This window comes from Lactuca serriola, chromosome 2, assembly GCF_051521515.1.
Source record: "Lactuca serriola cultivar US96UC23 chromosome 2, Lser_US96UC23_V15, whole genome shotgun sequence".
Lineage (NCBI taxonomy): Eukaryota > Viridiplantae > Streptophyta > Magnoliopsida > Asterales > Asteraceae > Lactuca > Lactuca serriola.
Window position 1 is genome coordinate 86,362,871 of NC_136409.1, and position 18,579 is coordinate 86,381,449.

Sequence of the window (18,579 nt, forward strand, 5' to 3'; positions counted from 1 at the left end):
AATAAAAATATACAAATATATCAAAATAATAATAATAATAATTGACATCCTAAATATCTAAAAATAAAAAGCATACCAAACAATCAAAATATCTTTAAAACCAAAGCAACATCAAAATATATTAAACGTGTGTTAAAACCAAAAGTAACTAACTTGTCCACTTTAAAACAATAAAAATACCCAAATATATCGAAAACAAATAATAATTGACATCCTAAATATCTAAAAATAAGAAGCATACCAAACAATCAAAATATGTTTAAAATCATAAGCAACATCAAAATATAGTAAATGTGTGTTATAACCAAAACCAACTCACTTCTCGACTTTTGGAATTAAGAGTGGAGTTTCCTCTCCGATTGATTTTCTTTTAGTCTTAGTTGAACTTAAATCATCTCCAGAATCAACGTCATAAATGTCTTGGAGGTTGCGCTTCAAATCAGTTGATATTTTGCTAAGACTTGTTGCGGTTGATTTATCAATTGTTGATGGTGTAAAGCTTTCATCTGTTTGTGAGATGACATCCTAAATTTATTTAAAAAAATAAGTATTTAATTGGAACAATTAAATATAAATAAAACTTAATGAAAGAAATTGAAAAACCTTTTGAACAGGCTATACAACATCATCTGATTCCAAAGGTACTTGATTTAAGGAGACAGATTCAATACTCTACAAAATTAAATGGAAATATGTTAATCGTTATGTATTTACATAATAAACAAATATAATTGGCGAACCCTAAAATGGTTTGTACCATAAGTTCTAATTTACTTTCCAATTTTGAAACAATGGATACATCTTCTGTAAGCTTGAGAATGGTGCAGATATTATTATAGTTGTTGACATTGTATTTTGTAATATCTACAAGAAAAGCAAACTTGTGGTTTTTCAACACGTTAAGTTGCATTGGAAATAGTGTATCACTGTCTCCAGCCTGTAAGAAGATTTTTAATAAATATTAACAAATTAAATGTTTTATGACATTAATATATGAAATAATATAATATACCGCTTCATGTATCTTTTTCAACTCATATGCACTTATATCTAACAGCCTCTTTGCTTCTCTATCAAAAAGAGTCAATCCGATGGTGCCAGTACCATCTTGTACGTTGATTGGAATTATATACCTTAAAAAAACAATTAGATAAATATAAATTATCTATAGAGTATGAAACAATTAATATAAATATAAAAGTGTTTACTTGATAACTGTATGAAAATCTGAATTGTTGCAACTTAGATCTTTACACTAAACAACAACAATTTCTGTAATTTTATGAGGGTCGGTATACGAATGATTGTTTCTTGGAACTGAAGTTATTTTTTCCCACATTTGTAGCATGCTTCGAAATACCAGTGTAGATTCTATCTTATATTAACGATTGAAGCAACTAACAAAAATTTCATTTCCTGTAATTAATAGCATGTAAAGTTAGGAAAATACATAGTGTAAAAAAAATAAAAGGATATCAAACAATGCAATGTACCTTCAGCGGTTCTGTGATTTCACAAATTGCTTTTAATGGGAAAGTGCCCTTAAAGTCATCTGTATATAAGAAGAGTAGCTTTGGAGTGAAGTAATGTTTTTTTTCAAATTTACCAACATTGTCATCAGCTTTCAATCTGTAATGTTTAAAATAATTTGATAAATCATAGGATTTGTGTTAGTGTAAATTAAACAAATAACAGAAATCAAAGAAACTAACCTTTTCTTGTACTCATTAATTTCAACAATGTCGGAATTTATGAACATTTTGGTTACTTCAAAATGACTTTTAGCTTGACCAACTCCTGTAATATTAAAATAGCAAATCAATAACAATTATACAAAAACATATATATATATATATATATATATATATATATATAATATGTGAATACAAACCATTCCAAATGTTAAGCTTTACAAACTGCATCACTATAACAACATAATTAACCGTCGGGTTCTCTTTTAGGTATTGTGACAGCTGGTATGCTTGAGTTCCAAATATAGTAACCTTAAGATGTACAGACCTAAATAAACAATGAAAATAGTTAATACTATTAAGTTGTGATTTAATTAAAGATAATAAACGAATAAAAATAATATATACTCACTCTAGGTTCCTAGTGTGAGTTTGATATAATGCTTGGATGCTACAGGATTTGATGTTTCAAGCGGTCGAATTGAGACAATCTGTCCAATAACATCTACACAAGTATAACACAAGTTATACTATTATTTAATATTAAAACATTAAAATAAAAATGTATAATAAAGAACACAAGTCAAAAAAGTAATTGGAATAAAATTTAATAACTAACCAAAGAATGCGTCTCGTGGGCATGTTTGTTCTATGATTGAATTAAAATCAAGAAACATAAATCCATTCACTGGTCCGGAAAAGTCATCACATTTTTTAAGGATACTTTTCCAATCCAAAGTTAGTGTTTGCTTATGACCTGTATAACTAAAGCCATTAAGAACAGCCACCATATTGGGTTTTATAATTATATAAGTTTCATTTTCCTTTAATAAATGACCAAATCTGGAGAAATTCTGATTGAAGACACGAGAATGGTATTGTGTACCATGTTCAATCAAATAAATAAGAATTATTTGTTTGTTGCAACATATGTAATATTGAATGGAATACAAAAAATATAAGAAATACAACAAACCTCCTCGTCCATCATGATCATTTCAATTGAACAAACCGTATTATTTTTAGTAAAGTTCCACATTTTCAGCACCCGTATCTTGATGTGTGAATTATCATCAATTTGATCAATGTTTTTTAGGTAAACTTTCTTCCCTATATTCATTTTCTGCAAAACGATTGAAACCATATAGAAATGTTAGCAAATACCATATTTCTAAATTAATATATGCAATTATCGAATATATAACCATATAGAAATGTTAGCAAATAGCATATTTGTAAATTAATATATGCAATTATCGAATATATACAAATACATAGTAAAATGGTTACTATTTAGTAGAAATATAGCAAATCAGATAACAGAAAAAAAGTGTTTGAGAATTTCTTGATTGTGTGATTATCATATTCAATTCGAATTGAAACACAACATTTATACCAAAATTCCCCTGCAACTTACAATTAGATAACATGACAAATAGTAAGAACAAGTTAGATATCATGAATTAGTAGTGCAAATGCTTTTTTTTTTTTTATAATCCATTAATGAAGTATACTTTTAATTGTTGCAGATTTTTTCTGTTTTAATTATTGACTTTGACTGTATATGAAAATGTTATGGAGGGCAGAATTCATTTTAAATGTATATCAAAATGGTCCTTTTAGCAGGTAGCAAACACTTTTAATTCACTTTCAAATAAAATGATGGCATTTTTAATAAGTATCAAACATATTGGTGATGCTTGTATCAATATTTAAAGAAAACAATGTCAAATAGAGTGATAACTTTTTTCAAGGTATTCCAAATACTGGTTCATGCCTAATTATTTATCTTTTTATAATTTTCAGGCTATTCGAAATCCATTTTTCCCTGAGTTGCAGTTGGCTTCTTAAATGTTCCAAAAATAAAGTTTATACATACAACCAAGAAATCAGGTAAAAAAATTTCTCAGTTTGATATATATTATCAAATTATTTGTTATAATATAAAAGTAAAATGATTATTTAGTTTAATTCGGGTCACTACAAAATGATATTTATTAAATAGTAGATTGATTTTATATGAAGTGATGTGAAAGTACAATGCTATTAACAGAAAATAATTTGTGTACTTTCACATTGCTTGTGAAATCGGATCTTAGAGCAAAAATGGGACTTGGTAGGCAAATTCGGTTGTACAGGTAAGGAAGTTATTGTATACTGTTTAAAAGGGGATTGTTCTTTATACATTCAATATACAATCTTTTAATGAAAATTAGAGTAAAAGAGTATAATGATAAATGTCATAAACATAAAAAAAAAACGAAGTATGAAAGTAATTTTGGTATAATAATTCATTGTCAAATGTAAATAATGTAAACAGTAAAACTGTAAAGTTTTTAAAGTGGAAGAATTAATTACATAAACATCAAAACTATGAAGAATATATGCAGCTATGGGAATTTTTACAAATGCATTAATTCAGTTTGCTAACATTGTGTAGTGGTTCTTGTCCTCGAGGATGAATATGCAGCAAATGATGAGAAAACAAAGGAAATTATAAGTGGTACAGAGAGGAAGGATTGAACACCGTTTGTAAAGAGTTCTCTGAAGCAGAATGACGAAGAAAATAGAAGTGTAAACAATGAATTCTGTTATATATTTCGGTATATGATTTTATTGGGTGATGATTTTTTGGGATTTATTGGCTGGATAATAATTAGCTTCCCATTATAATAAACAAGCTTCCATATTTGCATTGGATTGGATATGAACGACTTTTAAATTTCAAATTAACATTTCTGCATAATTTTTTCTTTTTGTATAGTTTTAAAAGTTGCAGATTTTTCAAATTTAATTATTGACTTTGACTGAATATGAAAATGATCTGGAGGGCAGTTTGGTAAATGTATATGAGGAAAGTAAGCGGGAAAAAACTATATAGGGCTGCTGGGAGATTGACACGTGGACATAATGTACTTATTTATTAGGATAGGGGATTAGAGTAAAAAAGTATAATGATAAATGTCATAAACATAAAAAAAACGAAATACGAAAGTAATTTTGGTATAATAATTCATTGTCAAATGTAAATAATGTAAACAGTAAAACTGTAAAGTTTTTAAAGTGGAAGAATTAATTACATAACATCAAAACTATGAAGAATATATGCAGCTATGGGAATTTTTACAAATGCATTAATTCAGTTTGCTAACCTTGTGTAGTGGTTCTTGTCCTCGAGGATGAATATGCAGCAAATGATGAGAAAACGAAAGAAATTATAAGTGGTATAGAGAGGAAGGATTGAACACCGTTTGTAAAGAGTTCTCTGAAGCAGAATGGCGAAGAAAATAGAAGCGTAAACAATGAATTCTGCTATATATTTCGGTATATGATTTTATTGGGTGAGGATTTTTTGGGATTTATTGGCTGGATAATAATTAGCTTCCCATTATAATAAACAAACTTCCATATTTGCATTGGATTGGATATGCACGACTTTTAAATTTCAAGTTAACATTTATGCATAATTTTTTCTTTCCGTATAGTTTTAAAAGTTGCAGATTTTTCGGATTTAATTATTGACTTTGACTGAATATAAAAATGATATGGAGGGCAGTTTGGTAAATGTATATGAGGAAAATAAGCGGGAAAAAACTATATAGGGCTGCTGGAAGATTGACACGTGGACATAATGTACTTATTTATTAGGATAAGGGATCGGGCATTGCATTGAGGATTTACAAAAGTTAAAACCCAATTATGACAAAGTGAGGATTTTAATTATCATAATTTCAAATGGGGAAGTAATTAACGGTTAACCATATTGTAGTGTTGTTTTATATTCTTAAAAGTATAATATAGAGGTAATTTACAGTAAAATAAATTAATTACATAATAAAAATAATAATCTGAATCCTTTGTATCTCATAATGAAGGATAAGATGAAAGCAAATGAGCAGGAATACAAGAAGCCTCCTTCCAAAGCCTTGAATTCAAGTTTAGGATTTGCTTCACTCTCTCTTTTGTTGTCTCACTACAATCCACTTGAATCACTAGACACAGCTTTGAAACCACACCCACTTCTAGCATCTCCTGAAGAACCCTATAACTTGAAGAGAACCTACAAATCAAAAACAATATTCTCACTGCCCTATCACTTGCCACATGAGAAACCCTCAATACTTTCTTGGAAACCGTGGCAAGCCCCGCTGCATGCTCCAGAAACTTTGCTCGCCCCTCTGCACACCAACAAATCTGCTCCAAGGCCACCAGCATCAACTCACAAACCCGTCTGTCAGAGTTGTCAATCAGAAGCTCTATTAGAACTGAAACCATCCCAGATTCAGCTGCCTTTATTCGGTTTCTTCCCCAACGGATGATCTCTGTGACAAGCTCTAATGAAGCTTTGATAGTTTGTAGGGAAACACCATTATCTTTCAAGATTCTTACTGTTTCCTCGAAAAGCTCATCCTTGATGCCCGTGATCTGCGCTGGATCTACCACCTTGAAAAGCTTTCTTAACAACATTAGTGCATGTAATCTAGACTCGATTCTTCCGATCCTCCTTATGCGCAATAATGCATCAAAGAATATGGAATCATCCTCAAGTTGCACTATTTTTCGTAGTTGGATGTCTGTGCATTGACGATGATGAAAAATGATTAGTGCTTCATCACATTCTTCACTGAGAGAACCACTCTCTTTTTCCTTCAGTATATCCATCGTCAAGAACTCAAACGCACCCAAATCCTCCACACAATCGTCCGTTTGGGTAATAGATTCTTATTCTTCTCAAGCATTTGATATGGTTATGTGGGTTTCTTCTTGCGTCGTGGAGGAGATTTAGGATATGGGACTTGCTTACTGGCTCTTTTGGTGTCGTGATAGGATCGAGTCCAAGGTGTGAGTTCATGGTGCACCAGGACTGGATCAACCGGCGAAGGTTGTAGTTAGGAGTTAGATCGGTGTCAGACAACACTTGTTTTGTGACCGGGCAACTGCTGCTTCTGCATGTAAATAACCATCTCTCTATGCTTTGTCGGTCGTAGGTGATGCCAGTTGATATCGTGACTGGATCGTTCATGAGTTGCATGGAGATCGGGCATAGGAAATGCGATGGAACATCGATCTCGACCTCCATCTCTAAAACTAATAAAGATTTTAACCCGATTTTCACTTTAGATCTCACCTTTTGTCACGTTTCTTTCTACTCAAAGATTGGCTTCGAACTATCTTTAGGATCTGCAATTTGGTTTTATATGAAGAAGGGAAGGAGTCGAGGAGAAAGTCAAAGTTAGTACTCTCCCAATTAAGAGGAGAGAGATAATAATAGATAAATGCTTTTGAGTCCTCAAACTTTACACCCAATTGAATTTAGGTCCTTCTAGTTCATACTCTTTTCTCTTTCCAACACAATACAATATTTTTGATCTTACAAAATACAAACGTTTTTAGATTAGTTTATTTTTTTTTATTATCTTTTTTTTAACGGCGGAATTAATAGTTAGAAGTTAGTATCACAAAATTGTTCGCGTCAGGGTTAGAACTTGAGATCTCCACTGTAAGAGGCAAAACCTCTACTAGGTGAGTTAGTCCCACATTAACAACATTTTTAGATTAGTTGTATTTCTAAGTTTTACATTTATCCATTTCCATTCATTAGTTAAAAAGGAGATCAACATAAGTGGTATAATAACATATCGATTTTTCTTTTTGGCCAAAAATTTAAATTATGAATGAGTTTACAAACCAATAATTGTCGTCTATTATTTAAATATTATACTATATAGTTAATACATTAACTACGATTAACAAATTTTATTATTATTAGTTTTGTCATGTGGAAAGAGCTAGCGGTGCACCTTATTGACTGTTTACTTTCCATCGATACGTATTGAAAAATATAAATTTTGGTATAGATTAATAAAGTTCATTAATTTTTATCGTGAATATTTAAAGGGTGTGACTTCATGTGTAGAGATTTTATAAATGAAAAAGTAGAATTTTAATGTTGTAAACTTTCAGGACCTCCTTGAATGTGATTTTTCTTTTTAGTTTAGTACAGGTCAATAATTGTTGTCTATTATTTAAATATTATACTATATAGTTAATACATTCTTTTATATATATATATATATATATATATATATATATATATATATATATATATATATATATATATATATATATATATATATATATAAAAGGAGAATACTTTTTAGGAATAGTAAACTTATGTGGCTTTTGGCAAGAATAGTCTTCTGTTTATGTGTTTATGTTCAAATCCGTCTTTAGGTTATTTTATGTCAGTATCCATATTTTGTACGGACACGTGTTGGGAATAGTTCCGGTTTCCCGGTCATTTTGTGTTCAAATCCGTCTTAAGGTGCAATTTTTGTTTTTTAAAACAAATATATAAAAAAACAAACTTTTTACATCCTATAATGAAAATGAATATGTAAAAAATAGGAATTTAATTTTTTTTAAGTAATTCTTAAAATGTAAAGTTATTTTGTTCATATTTTAATTTTGCTGAAAGACCTGTCGCATCCGACCCCCGTAACGCGGGGGTTCCCCACCTAGTTAACATTAATTACGATTAACAAATTTTATTATAATGGTTTTTATCTTATTTTATATTTTACTTCTTTGACATGTTATAAATAAATTATAACTTCACTTAATATGTTTTTCTTTTATTTTGAAAAATAAGTATAAATTTTGGTATAGATTAATCAAGTTATTAATTTTTATGGTGAATATTTAAAGGTATGACTTCATGTGTAGAGATCTTGTAAATGAAAAAGTCAAACCTGCTAAAATTTTATTGTTGTAAACTTTGAGGACCTCCTTGAAACTACCAAAGTCAATAAAGAGGTGTCAATTGTATATAGACGAAACTGAACGAATTTCTTCTATATAATTTATTATTGAAAGTGGTAAACTTTGAGGACCTAGTTCATGGAAGGAACCAATATGGTACAAAATAATAACTTTAGTGTCAATAGTGAACCTTTATTATCTAAAAGGACCAAAGAAAATGGTTGAAGATATTACAAAGACCATGTATGTAACAAATATCTGGGTGTCGATGCAGTAAAGGGATGTGTGCATTAATGAAGGGAGTTGAAGGAAAATAAGGGAAAGACTTTTTCAATATTGGATAATATGACGTGTTGGTTTGCGTGGGTGTTGCCAGTCATCTCTGACCTTTTCTTTTTACGAGGGAGATGGCCCAATGGATGATATCCATTCTCACTCGGTCACTTTTCCTTGAATATGGATAAAGGCTAAAATGGATATAGAAGGAAATATGATAGGCTATCGGTATCCTTACAGCATATTTAATCGTGAAAACAATTTCATAATCAAATGCCCTTTCACAACAAATCCATTATATCTAAGGAATGATGTTCACTAGTAAAGAAACAACGAAGAAAAAAAAAAGGGAGAGAAAAGGAAAGGGTTTGGTAATCTTCCATGGTAGCCGCCATTCCACAATACTTGGTGTGGTGTTCACTAGCCGGCCCTAAGGGGGTGCAACGGCACAGCCCCGAAAAAAATATAGTCCAAGCTTTTATAATTATATGTATATATATATATAGTTTACGTAATAATATAAACAAACTATTTATATCTCAGTTGGTTTGGTATGCGCCTGTTGTTTAATTGTTTTGAATCCACCTGGGTTCGACTCCATTCTCCAATGCTTTCTTTTAAATTTTAATAACCAGCTTTCCAATTTCACTCTATAACATATAAACATTTACGTAGATAATTAACATGTTATTATGTAGTTCGCTTGGTTTATAGTGGCGTGTGTTATATACAAAAGCATATGTTCGAATCTTGTCACCAGGGTCTTTAACATCATCGGACCTGATAGTAGAAGTCCCTTCCACATAGAATATCTACTTGTGATGAAGCCTCCATACCATATAATATTATTTGTATAATCTTGTATGGTATATAACACCGATTGAAAAAACGATCACAATGTTAACCACATATTATAACACACATTAATTTACATATCATCATTTTTTATAATTTTTTCCCGAGTTTCTTTTTTTTTTTTTTTTAATTAAAACAAATATATTTTCATACTCCTTTCGTCTCAAATTGATAGTCCACTTTTAAATTTTGAAGTCTTTTTTCTTCAACTTTGACCTTAAATTATTTTATTTGTGCTATATATTACTTGATAAAACTTATAACAATGAAAAAACATTTAAAATACAATCCATTCATATATTTTGCATCAAGTATTATCTATCAAAAACAAAAATATTTAAGATCAAAGTTGAAGAAAAAAAAACTTCAAAAGTCAACAGTTGACTATCAATTTGGGATGGAGGTAGTAAAACATAATATTTAAATAAAACATAACATATAAAAACTTTAAAAAAGATCATAACATTACATTAGACATAAATCCAAATTAAAATTAAAAAATAAACATTACAAGACAAAAGATATACATAATTTATTTTTCCTAAACAACTCTATTCATCATCGTTACCAGTGAAGATATAATCCGCAAAGTTTTCTCGAAATTGTTTATGTTTATTTGAGTCCTGAATGTCAATGACTCTATGTAAATATTATGTTGTTCTTGGTTGAAATTGATTGTGGCTCAGCTCCGTTGAGATATAGTGTGAAATATTCCGTTCTTTATCTTCTATTACCATGTTATGCATTATGATACACATATACGTAATATATCATAGAGTTTCTAAGTCCAATGGTCATGCTGCATATTCAAAGATGTGTCACTTCGACTTTAGAACTCAAAAAGCATGTTGCACATCCTTACGCACTCCTTCTTGTCTTTTCTTGAATAATTTATCTCTTGGTTCAACCGGGTATTAGAATGCCTTCACGAATATCGAATATGCAGGATATATTCCAATACCCAAACTTGTATTCATTTCCATTAACTGTGAAATGAGCATCTAATGTTTTTCATGACAATATATGGTCGAATATTTGTGACTGATCAAGAACATTGACGTCGTTGTTGGAACCCATAATCCCGAAAAATGCATGTCAAATCCATAAATCTTGGGAAGCAACAACCTCTAGTACCAATGAAGGGGATCCGTGATGACCACTTGCATACTGCCCTTTCCATGTTACCGGATAATTTTTCCATTTCCAGTGTGTGTAATCAAATGCCTCCAAGCATTCGGGAAAACCCATATCTTTTTTCATGTGTCGCATACAGTTCTTTCATATCATGCAACAAAGGTTTTCGAAAATATACGTCTTCGGATGTTTCAACAACACCTTTTGAAAATCTATACAAACTTTCTCTTGCAGTTCTTTTGGATATTCTCATATAATCGTCCATAGTATCAGGTGACTCCCCCATAGCCATCAAACGAATGGCTGCAACATGTTTCTCCAATGTTGTGAATCCTCGCCTACCTCTAGCATCATATCTCAATTGGAAAAATGTATACCTAAACATATATTAATTATGTATTGAAAATATAGTCAATATAGAATAAAAATATGTATTTAAAATATAGTAAATGTGTCTTAAAAATATAGTACATATGTATTAAAATTAAAGAAATGATACCTGCTTTCCAAAGCGTTGGCGATCCGTATGAACACATTCCTACTTAAAAAAAATCTTTTGAACTCCTTTGACCCATAAACATAGTTACACACAAAGTAATCACGATATAGACATTTGTGTCCTTCCTCGCAATTTATATTTAACATCACACATCATGTTAGTAGAGGATTTAGGTTTGGTGGTAATAGCTCGTTAGGGCAATATCGGTACATCATAGTGATGAATATATCATCACTCTCATCGTCGAATGAGTCGAAAGGATCTAAAACTTGTTTTGAAAAGTTTTCAAATTTTATAGAATGTATAGAAAAGAGATGAGTTGTGTGAATTGAAAAGGGTAGATAATGATGTTATGTATTTATACGTAAAAAATTATATTTTTTTAAATATTGTTTAGTAAAATGGTCAAAAATAATGTTCAAAAACAAATTAGCCAATCAAATTAGCCATTTATCTCATTCTCGTTACAACCAAAGACCACCTTAACGAGTTGGGGGTGGTGTAGCCGGCGTTACGACGCCGTTATAGGCACCACCTTACCCATAACAGGAGCACAAATGCCCCATACCGATCACTCTAATATTGCAATCGTGAAATATTCCCTGCTCCTTATCTAATTAATCTCATGTATAAATACGTACATAGATAATACAAAGGCGAAACACAAAAAAAATCCTAACAAAGTAAGGAGGTCAAATATACAAACATGATCCGAAATACAATGGCTTCGTCAACAATCTTTAATAATTCATCTTTGTAACTGTCAATAGCCTTAGTTTCACAACCAACAACACGATCTGATTCATCAAAGAAATAATAGAAGTCATCATCAAACGTCATAATGGGATTGTAACATCCTGACTTCCAGGTATAATATTTAATTAAATTATATACATTTTTTCAGGGCAGCTCGATGAGTTGGAGGCCCTAATTCGCCGAGTAGAGATTTAGATGGCCGCATGATTTTTAGAGTTTACTCGACGAGTTGGAGGATCCCAACTCGACGAGTAGGAGCTGAGTGTGAAAACCCTGATTTTTAGGGTTTGTACCCTATTTAAAGGACCTTAAACCTTCATTTCTGCCTCCCTATCACCTTGACACAATGAGAGAAACCTTAATCGAGCTATATTCATCCGTGAGAGAGAGAGGCTAATATTGTATGTTCTAGTGCATTTTTTGAAGGAGATTGATGAGCAAAAGGATTGGAACGAGAAGGAACCCTTGGATCCAGTATTCTTTTAGTGCTAGCTGCTATTTGGAGGTAAAAAGCTATCACCTTGATAATTGTTTGGTTAGATCTCTTCACTAGGGAGTTTATGGCCATTTCCATCTTTTCTTTGGGTCCTTAAGTTGTTTGAGCTTGCCATGGAGTTGAGACTTCAGATTTGGACAGTATGAGGTCCCTTGGGCCTAAAGATTCAAGCTTTATCAAGCTATTGGCCAACTTCCATGCATTAAAACCTCTATAGAGCTTGGTTTGACATTTTGAGCCTTGGATGCCATGCATGGACGTAAAGCTTGCAGCTTTACATGATACTTCAGCCTTGGAAGGCTATGTCTATAGTATGGGGCCTTAGTTCTGCTTAAAAACATCTGAATGAGAGAATGGATTAAAAGGAATCGGCGAGTTGGCGTTGAGGAGCCAACTCGACGAGTTGGTTAGGGTTTTCCACCGATGGTCTGGACGTGTTACAACACGACGAGTTGGTGAGATAACTCGACGAGTTGAGTTGGATTTTCCCGATATTTCAAAGAGATGAAGGAACTCAACGAGTCGCATAGATGCACTCGACGAGTTGGGTCAACATGGACTATTGAATCGAGTGTCGACTTCCGTTGACTTCTAGGGTTTGTTCAAGATATGGATTACGTAGACCATAGAAAGGTAAAATGGTCTTTCACCCTTTCTGAGAGTTTGAAAAGGGGTAGCCTAACATTTTAGAGTTGTTATTGTAAAGTGTTAATCAGAGATGATTATGATATGTAGGCAGAGTCTAGACCAATCGTTGAGTACGAGACGTACTTGCCTACTTACGAGGTGAGTCTTCTCACTATACTTATCTGAGTGTAATCATTGTGTGACCAGAGGGTCTTATGTGCTTATGTTGAGTTATGTGATATATTATTCATTCTGTCTTTGTGATTCATGATGTATATCATTCTATGCCTTATTGAGTTACTCTGTCTTGTGGGACCGGAAGGTCTTCACTAAGACGCAGGACTAAAGGGTCCAACCCGAGCTGTGAGACCGGATGGTCTTCACTGAGACACATGACCGGAGGGTCCTTATTATAGCCATGAGAGGCTAATTATTTGTGTGCGGTATTTTGGGGAACTCACTAAGCTTCGTGCTTACAGTGTTGTGTGAAATGTGTTTCAAGTACCTCTCAAGATCGTGGGAAGGCACCGGCTTGATTGTACACACCAATTTGAGATTATGTTTTTGAGGATTCTGGGATATTATCAAACATTTTGTGGCCTTGTGTTTTGAATAATATATACATTTGGGTTTTTGAGAAATGTGATATTGGGTTTTATGTGGTTTTAAAAATGAAAAATTTTGTTTGAAAATTTAGAGTGTAACAAGTTGGTATCAGAGCCTTGGTTTGAGGGATTCAGATGTACTCTGGGGTATGTCTGGACTCAAATTGAGGATTTGATAAAATTTTCAAAAAAGAAATGTTATTTTTTCTAAAACGAGTAAGAGCTTTTAAGAGATAACGAGATGAAGCAGTGTGTACAATCAGCCAGAGCCCGAACGGTGATTTCCCAAAATACCATTATTTGTTTATATTATGAGATATTAGAGCTCCATGCTAGAGGATAGGCTAGGTATTTCATAATTTAAAGCTAGATTTTCCTGATTCATGATGCCTTAGCCTAAGGGATGCTATTGATTGATATTATCTGCTATTTGCTCTGTGTATGTGCTGAGTAGGAGTGCCTAGCAGTAATCTTCTAGAGATAGCTTTGAGTAACGGAGTAATCTAGGAGAGATACCTAGATAAGAATTTGAGGAGTGTACTGAGAGAGTAGTTTGATATATGTAAGAGATAGAGTACTTGTAAATTAGGATCCTAGGAGGAGGACTTGGAGTGACTACCAGGTGTGCCTCCCGAGAGGCAGGTGGAGTTCCGGATTGATTTGATTTCGGGGACAGTGCCTATTGCCAAGGCACCTTATCGCCTTGCACCGCCCGAGATGCAGGAGTTATCCTTGTAGCTCTAGGAGCTGCTAGGGAAGGGTTTTATTAGACTGAGTAGCTCACCGTGGGGAGCGCCAATCCTTTTTGTCAAGAAAAAGGATGGTTCACACCGGATGTGCATCGGCTACCGGGAGTTGAACAAGCTGACGGTTAATAACCGTTATTCACTACCAAGGATCGATGATTTGTTTGATCAGTTGCAGGGGGCGTCTTAGTTTTCCAAGATTGATTTGAGATCTGGGTATCATCAGATGAGAGTTTGCGAGGAGGATATTCAGAAGACGGCCTTTCGGACTCGTTATGGGCACTACGAGTTTGTGGTGATGCCTTTTGGACTCACCAACACACCGACAATGTTAATAGATCTCATGAACCGAATGTGCAAGCCCATGTTGGACCGGTCGGTGATCGTGTTCATCGACGACATTTTGGTGTACTCGAGATCTAGGGAAGATCATGAGGAGCATCTGCGGGAGATTCTTGGGGTATTGAGGATGGAGAGGCTTTATGCCAAATTCTCTAAGTGTGATTTATGGTTACGAGAGGTCCAGTTCTTGGGACACCTTGTCAACCTGAATGAGATTTTGGTCGACCCGGCCAAAATTAAGGCAATTATGTGATGGGAGGTGCCGAGATCCCCATCCGAGATCAGGAGTTTTCTGGGTCTGGAAGGTTACTATCGAAGGTTTATCAGAGATTTCTCCAAAATTGTCGTTCCTCTCACCAGATTGACTAGGAAGCGTGTTACTTTTGTTTCGAGGCCCGAGCAGCAGGCTTCATTAAAGACTCTTTGCCATAGATTGTACGAAGCTCTAGTGTTAGCCCTTCCTGAGGGAGTGGAGGACTTCGTAGTCTACTGTGATGCATCTATATCGGGGTTGGGTGTTGTATTGATGCAGAGGGGACACATGATAACATATGCGTCGAGGCAGCTGAAGCCTTACGAGACGAGGTATCCCACCCATGATTTGGAGTTAGGGTGGTGGTGTACGCCCTCAAGATTTGGTGTCACTGTCTTTATGGTTTCCAGTGTACCATAGACACGGACAATAAAAGTCTGAAGTACCTTATGGTTCAGCCCAAACTGAATATGAGATAAAGGAGGTGGTTGGATGTAGTGAAAGACTATGACTGTGAGATTCTGTATCACCCTGGCAAGGCTAATGTGGTAGCCGATGCCTTGATTCGTAGAGCAGTGAGTGCTCCGATCCGAGACTTGTGCATGAGGATGATGGTGATGACTCCAGTTTCAGATACCATCCTAGAGGCCCAAGTGGTGGTCGTGAGACTAAAGAACCGTAAGAGAGAGCGGGTGATCGGACAGATTTATGAGTTTGAGACGGATAGTCGGGGGCTTATTGTTGGAAAAGGTGTCTAAGCCCACAACTATAATTGGTATGTACTTGACCCGATACAAGCATGGTCCATTTGGGTTGCATTCATCAAAACAATATGTTAGGAAGGATATTTGAGTACGAGGTTATTTATGATTTATTATTATATTATAAGTATAATATAGTAATTGAGGAATCATATTATTTAATTAGTATTGATCAAGAATTAATTTAAGAACTAATTTAGTGATCAAAAGAGACTAATTAAAATGATACATATGAGTTGGGCTAAAGATCCATGGTTTGATTTGTGATGGGCTTATGGATTAATTCATGAAGCATTTATCTAAATCAAATGGATGGGTGGCTAATGTGTATGGATTAGGGTTACACATGACCCTTGATATTCTACACACAAACACACACACACACACACACACACACACATATATATATATATATATATATATATATATATATATTGTTATGTTCGAACGAGAACATTTTTCCCGTGAGAACATTTTTTAGCCTATGAGTTCCAAAAACAAGTGGAGATGAAATCCACACAATCGTAGATATGTTCGTCACTCACGTCCTCACCTTCTTTGCCGCCAACAATGGAGTCGTATTGGAAAATATCGTCGGGTGGTTCATGAAAGAGGTCCAAGTTGCAGAGTCGCTTGAGGTCCTATTTTAATCATATACCGTGGTGGTCACCGTTGACCTCAGGGGGCTGAGGTAGGAGACTTAAAAGCTTCATATTAACAGTATTTCTTCTTCTTTCTCTTTGTGCCCTAAATCGATTTGTTGTTTCCATCTCCACATGACGATGGCTAACTAGTGGATTCTAGGGTTTAATTCATTTAAGTTCTAATAATTAGACAGGCCTAGGGTTTAATTCACTTTCACAACTTCAGTAATTGATAGTGTCATACCACAAAATATATTATCTACACATAAGACATCAGAATGAATTTGTGAACTTTTCGGCTAGTAAAGTTGATATTTGTAGAGTTTATCAATGTTGCAAGTGGTCACTCTTATCTCTATAATTACACATACAAAATCACAATATCTAGTAAAGTTGATATTCGTATAGATTTTTTATGAACACCAAGTGTTCGATGAAATGACTCAATGAAAAAGTAGCATTTTATGTGAAAATCCTTAACTTTGAACCCTCATTAAGCCAAACATTAAGGCCATTAGGTTAAATTGAATTTCATATCTTAATAGCCTAATAAGTAACCAACAATCATATAAAAAGTGATAAACTTAAGGCTTAACCATTAAGTCCTTAATAGAACACCAAAAGTGATTTAAAAGCTATTATGATCAATTTTCCCAAATCTGTCCTACGACTTCTAAAATTTGTGCAGGTCAATAAAACATATAAAAATCACGAGACTTAGTTTTCTAGAAATCTTAGTTTTTCTAGTTTCTTCAAACTTTGAATAACATTTCAAAATTCCAACTCCTTGAGGGGTAAAATTGGCAATCTTCTTAGGCTGGTCCATGTTGTCACAGATTTCATGCATTGTCTTGAAAACATCATAATAAATTCATTAGAACTCCAAATGCTAAAATTCAAAATCCTATAATTAGATATGGATGTATAGTTTCCCACATATAAAGGTACTAATGTAATTCTTAGTAGATTGGTACAGTTTATTCCAAGAGTGTTGAGTGGTCTAGAAAGTGACAACCTAAAGTTACTAACTTGTAAATTTAATATAAAATCAACCAAAAATCATTAGAATAAGATCTTTATATTTCTGGAAAGATAAAACGGGGAGCTTTACTAATATTATTTTATCGAAATTTAAGAATGCGTTGAAAGGTAAGAAAACAAATCCCCAAAAGCGCACTACAATCAAAGAGAAAATAAGAAAATATATACATAAGTTTTATAAAAGTAGTAAACCAAAGCACAAGATAAATAATGTTATAATTGTTGTGTAGGTTCTCGGAAAGAAAATGATCCATCTTGTTCATGCTAGCTGATTTTTAAGTTCAAGGAAGTGAGTTACATTAACTCTCTTATTAAGGAGGTTAGTTACATGAAATATGTGTAATCACATGTGATTAAGTACACGATAACAACTATTGAATCTAGATCATGAAAATGATTACTGTCCACATAAATCATATGTGATTAGATACATAAAATAACATGTGGTTATGTGTATCTAATGGCATATGATTTATGTGGCTAAGATTCATTTTCGCGTTCTCGATTCAACAATTGTTTTTTTTCCACTTTAATCATATGTGATTAAATACATTTAATAAGATGTGATTATATGATTCTAATCACATATGATTTTATTTGGAAAAAATGAATATTGTCTATATAAATCATATGTGATTAGATACATACAATCACATGTGATTATATACATGATAACAAACATTAAACCAAGAACACAAAAACAAATCATTATCCAAATTAATCATATGCGATTAAATACATCTAATCACATGTGATTAAATACGTGAAAAAATTATTAAATCTAAAACTTGAAAGTGAATTTTGTCCATATAAATCTTATGTGATTAGATAAATTAAAATTTAATTATCATCGTACAACAAGTGAGATGGAAAACGGGCAACAAGCTGCATGAGAACAATTATTGAATCAAGAACGTGAAAATATATATTTTTTCTATATAAATCATATGTAACTAAATACATATAATCACATGTGATTAAATACATGAGACTAAATATTGAGTTGAAAACGTGGAAATGAATATTGTCCATATAAATCATATTCGATTAAATACATATAATCACATGTGATTAAATACACGAGACCAACT

At 32.9% G+C, this 18,579-nt stretch overlaps 1 protein-coding gene and 1 pseudogene across 1 annotated transcript; both read right to left on the minus strand.

Moving 5' to 3' along the window:
- Window positions 1–315: 315 nt before the first annotated feature.
- LOC145089368 (uncharacterized) lies at window positions 316–2,482 on the minus strand. Its single transcript, XM_079027812.1, has 10 exons — window positions 2,311–2,482; window positions 2,136–2,196; window positions 1,892–2,019; window positions 1,713–1,797; window positions 1,494–1,629; window positions 1,403–1,416; window positions 1,013–1,133; window positions 758–937; window positions 622–672; window positions 316–525 (listed from the first exon to the last, which is right to left on the minus strand). Exons 1-10 carry the CDS (start codon window positions 2,480–2,482, stop codon window positions 316–318), a joined length of 1,158 nt encoding a protein of 385 aa, XP_078883938.1.
- Window positions 2,483–5,404: 2,922 nt separating this feature from the next.
- On the minus strand, window positions 5,405–6,841 carry LOC145090362 (E3 ubiquitin-protein ligase PUB23 pseudogene; annotated as a pseudogene).
- Window positions 6,842–18,579: the final 11,738 nt, after the last annotated feature.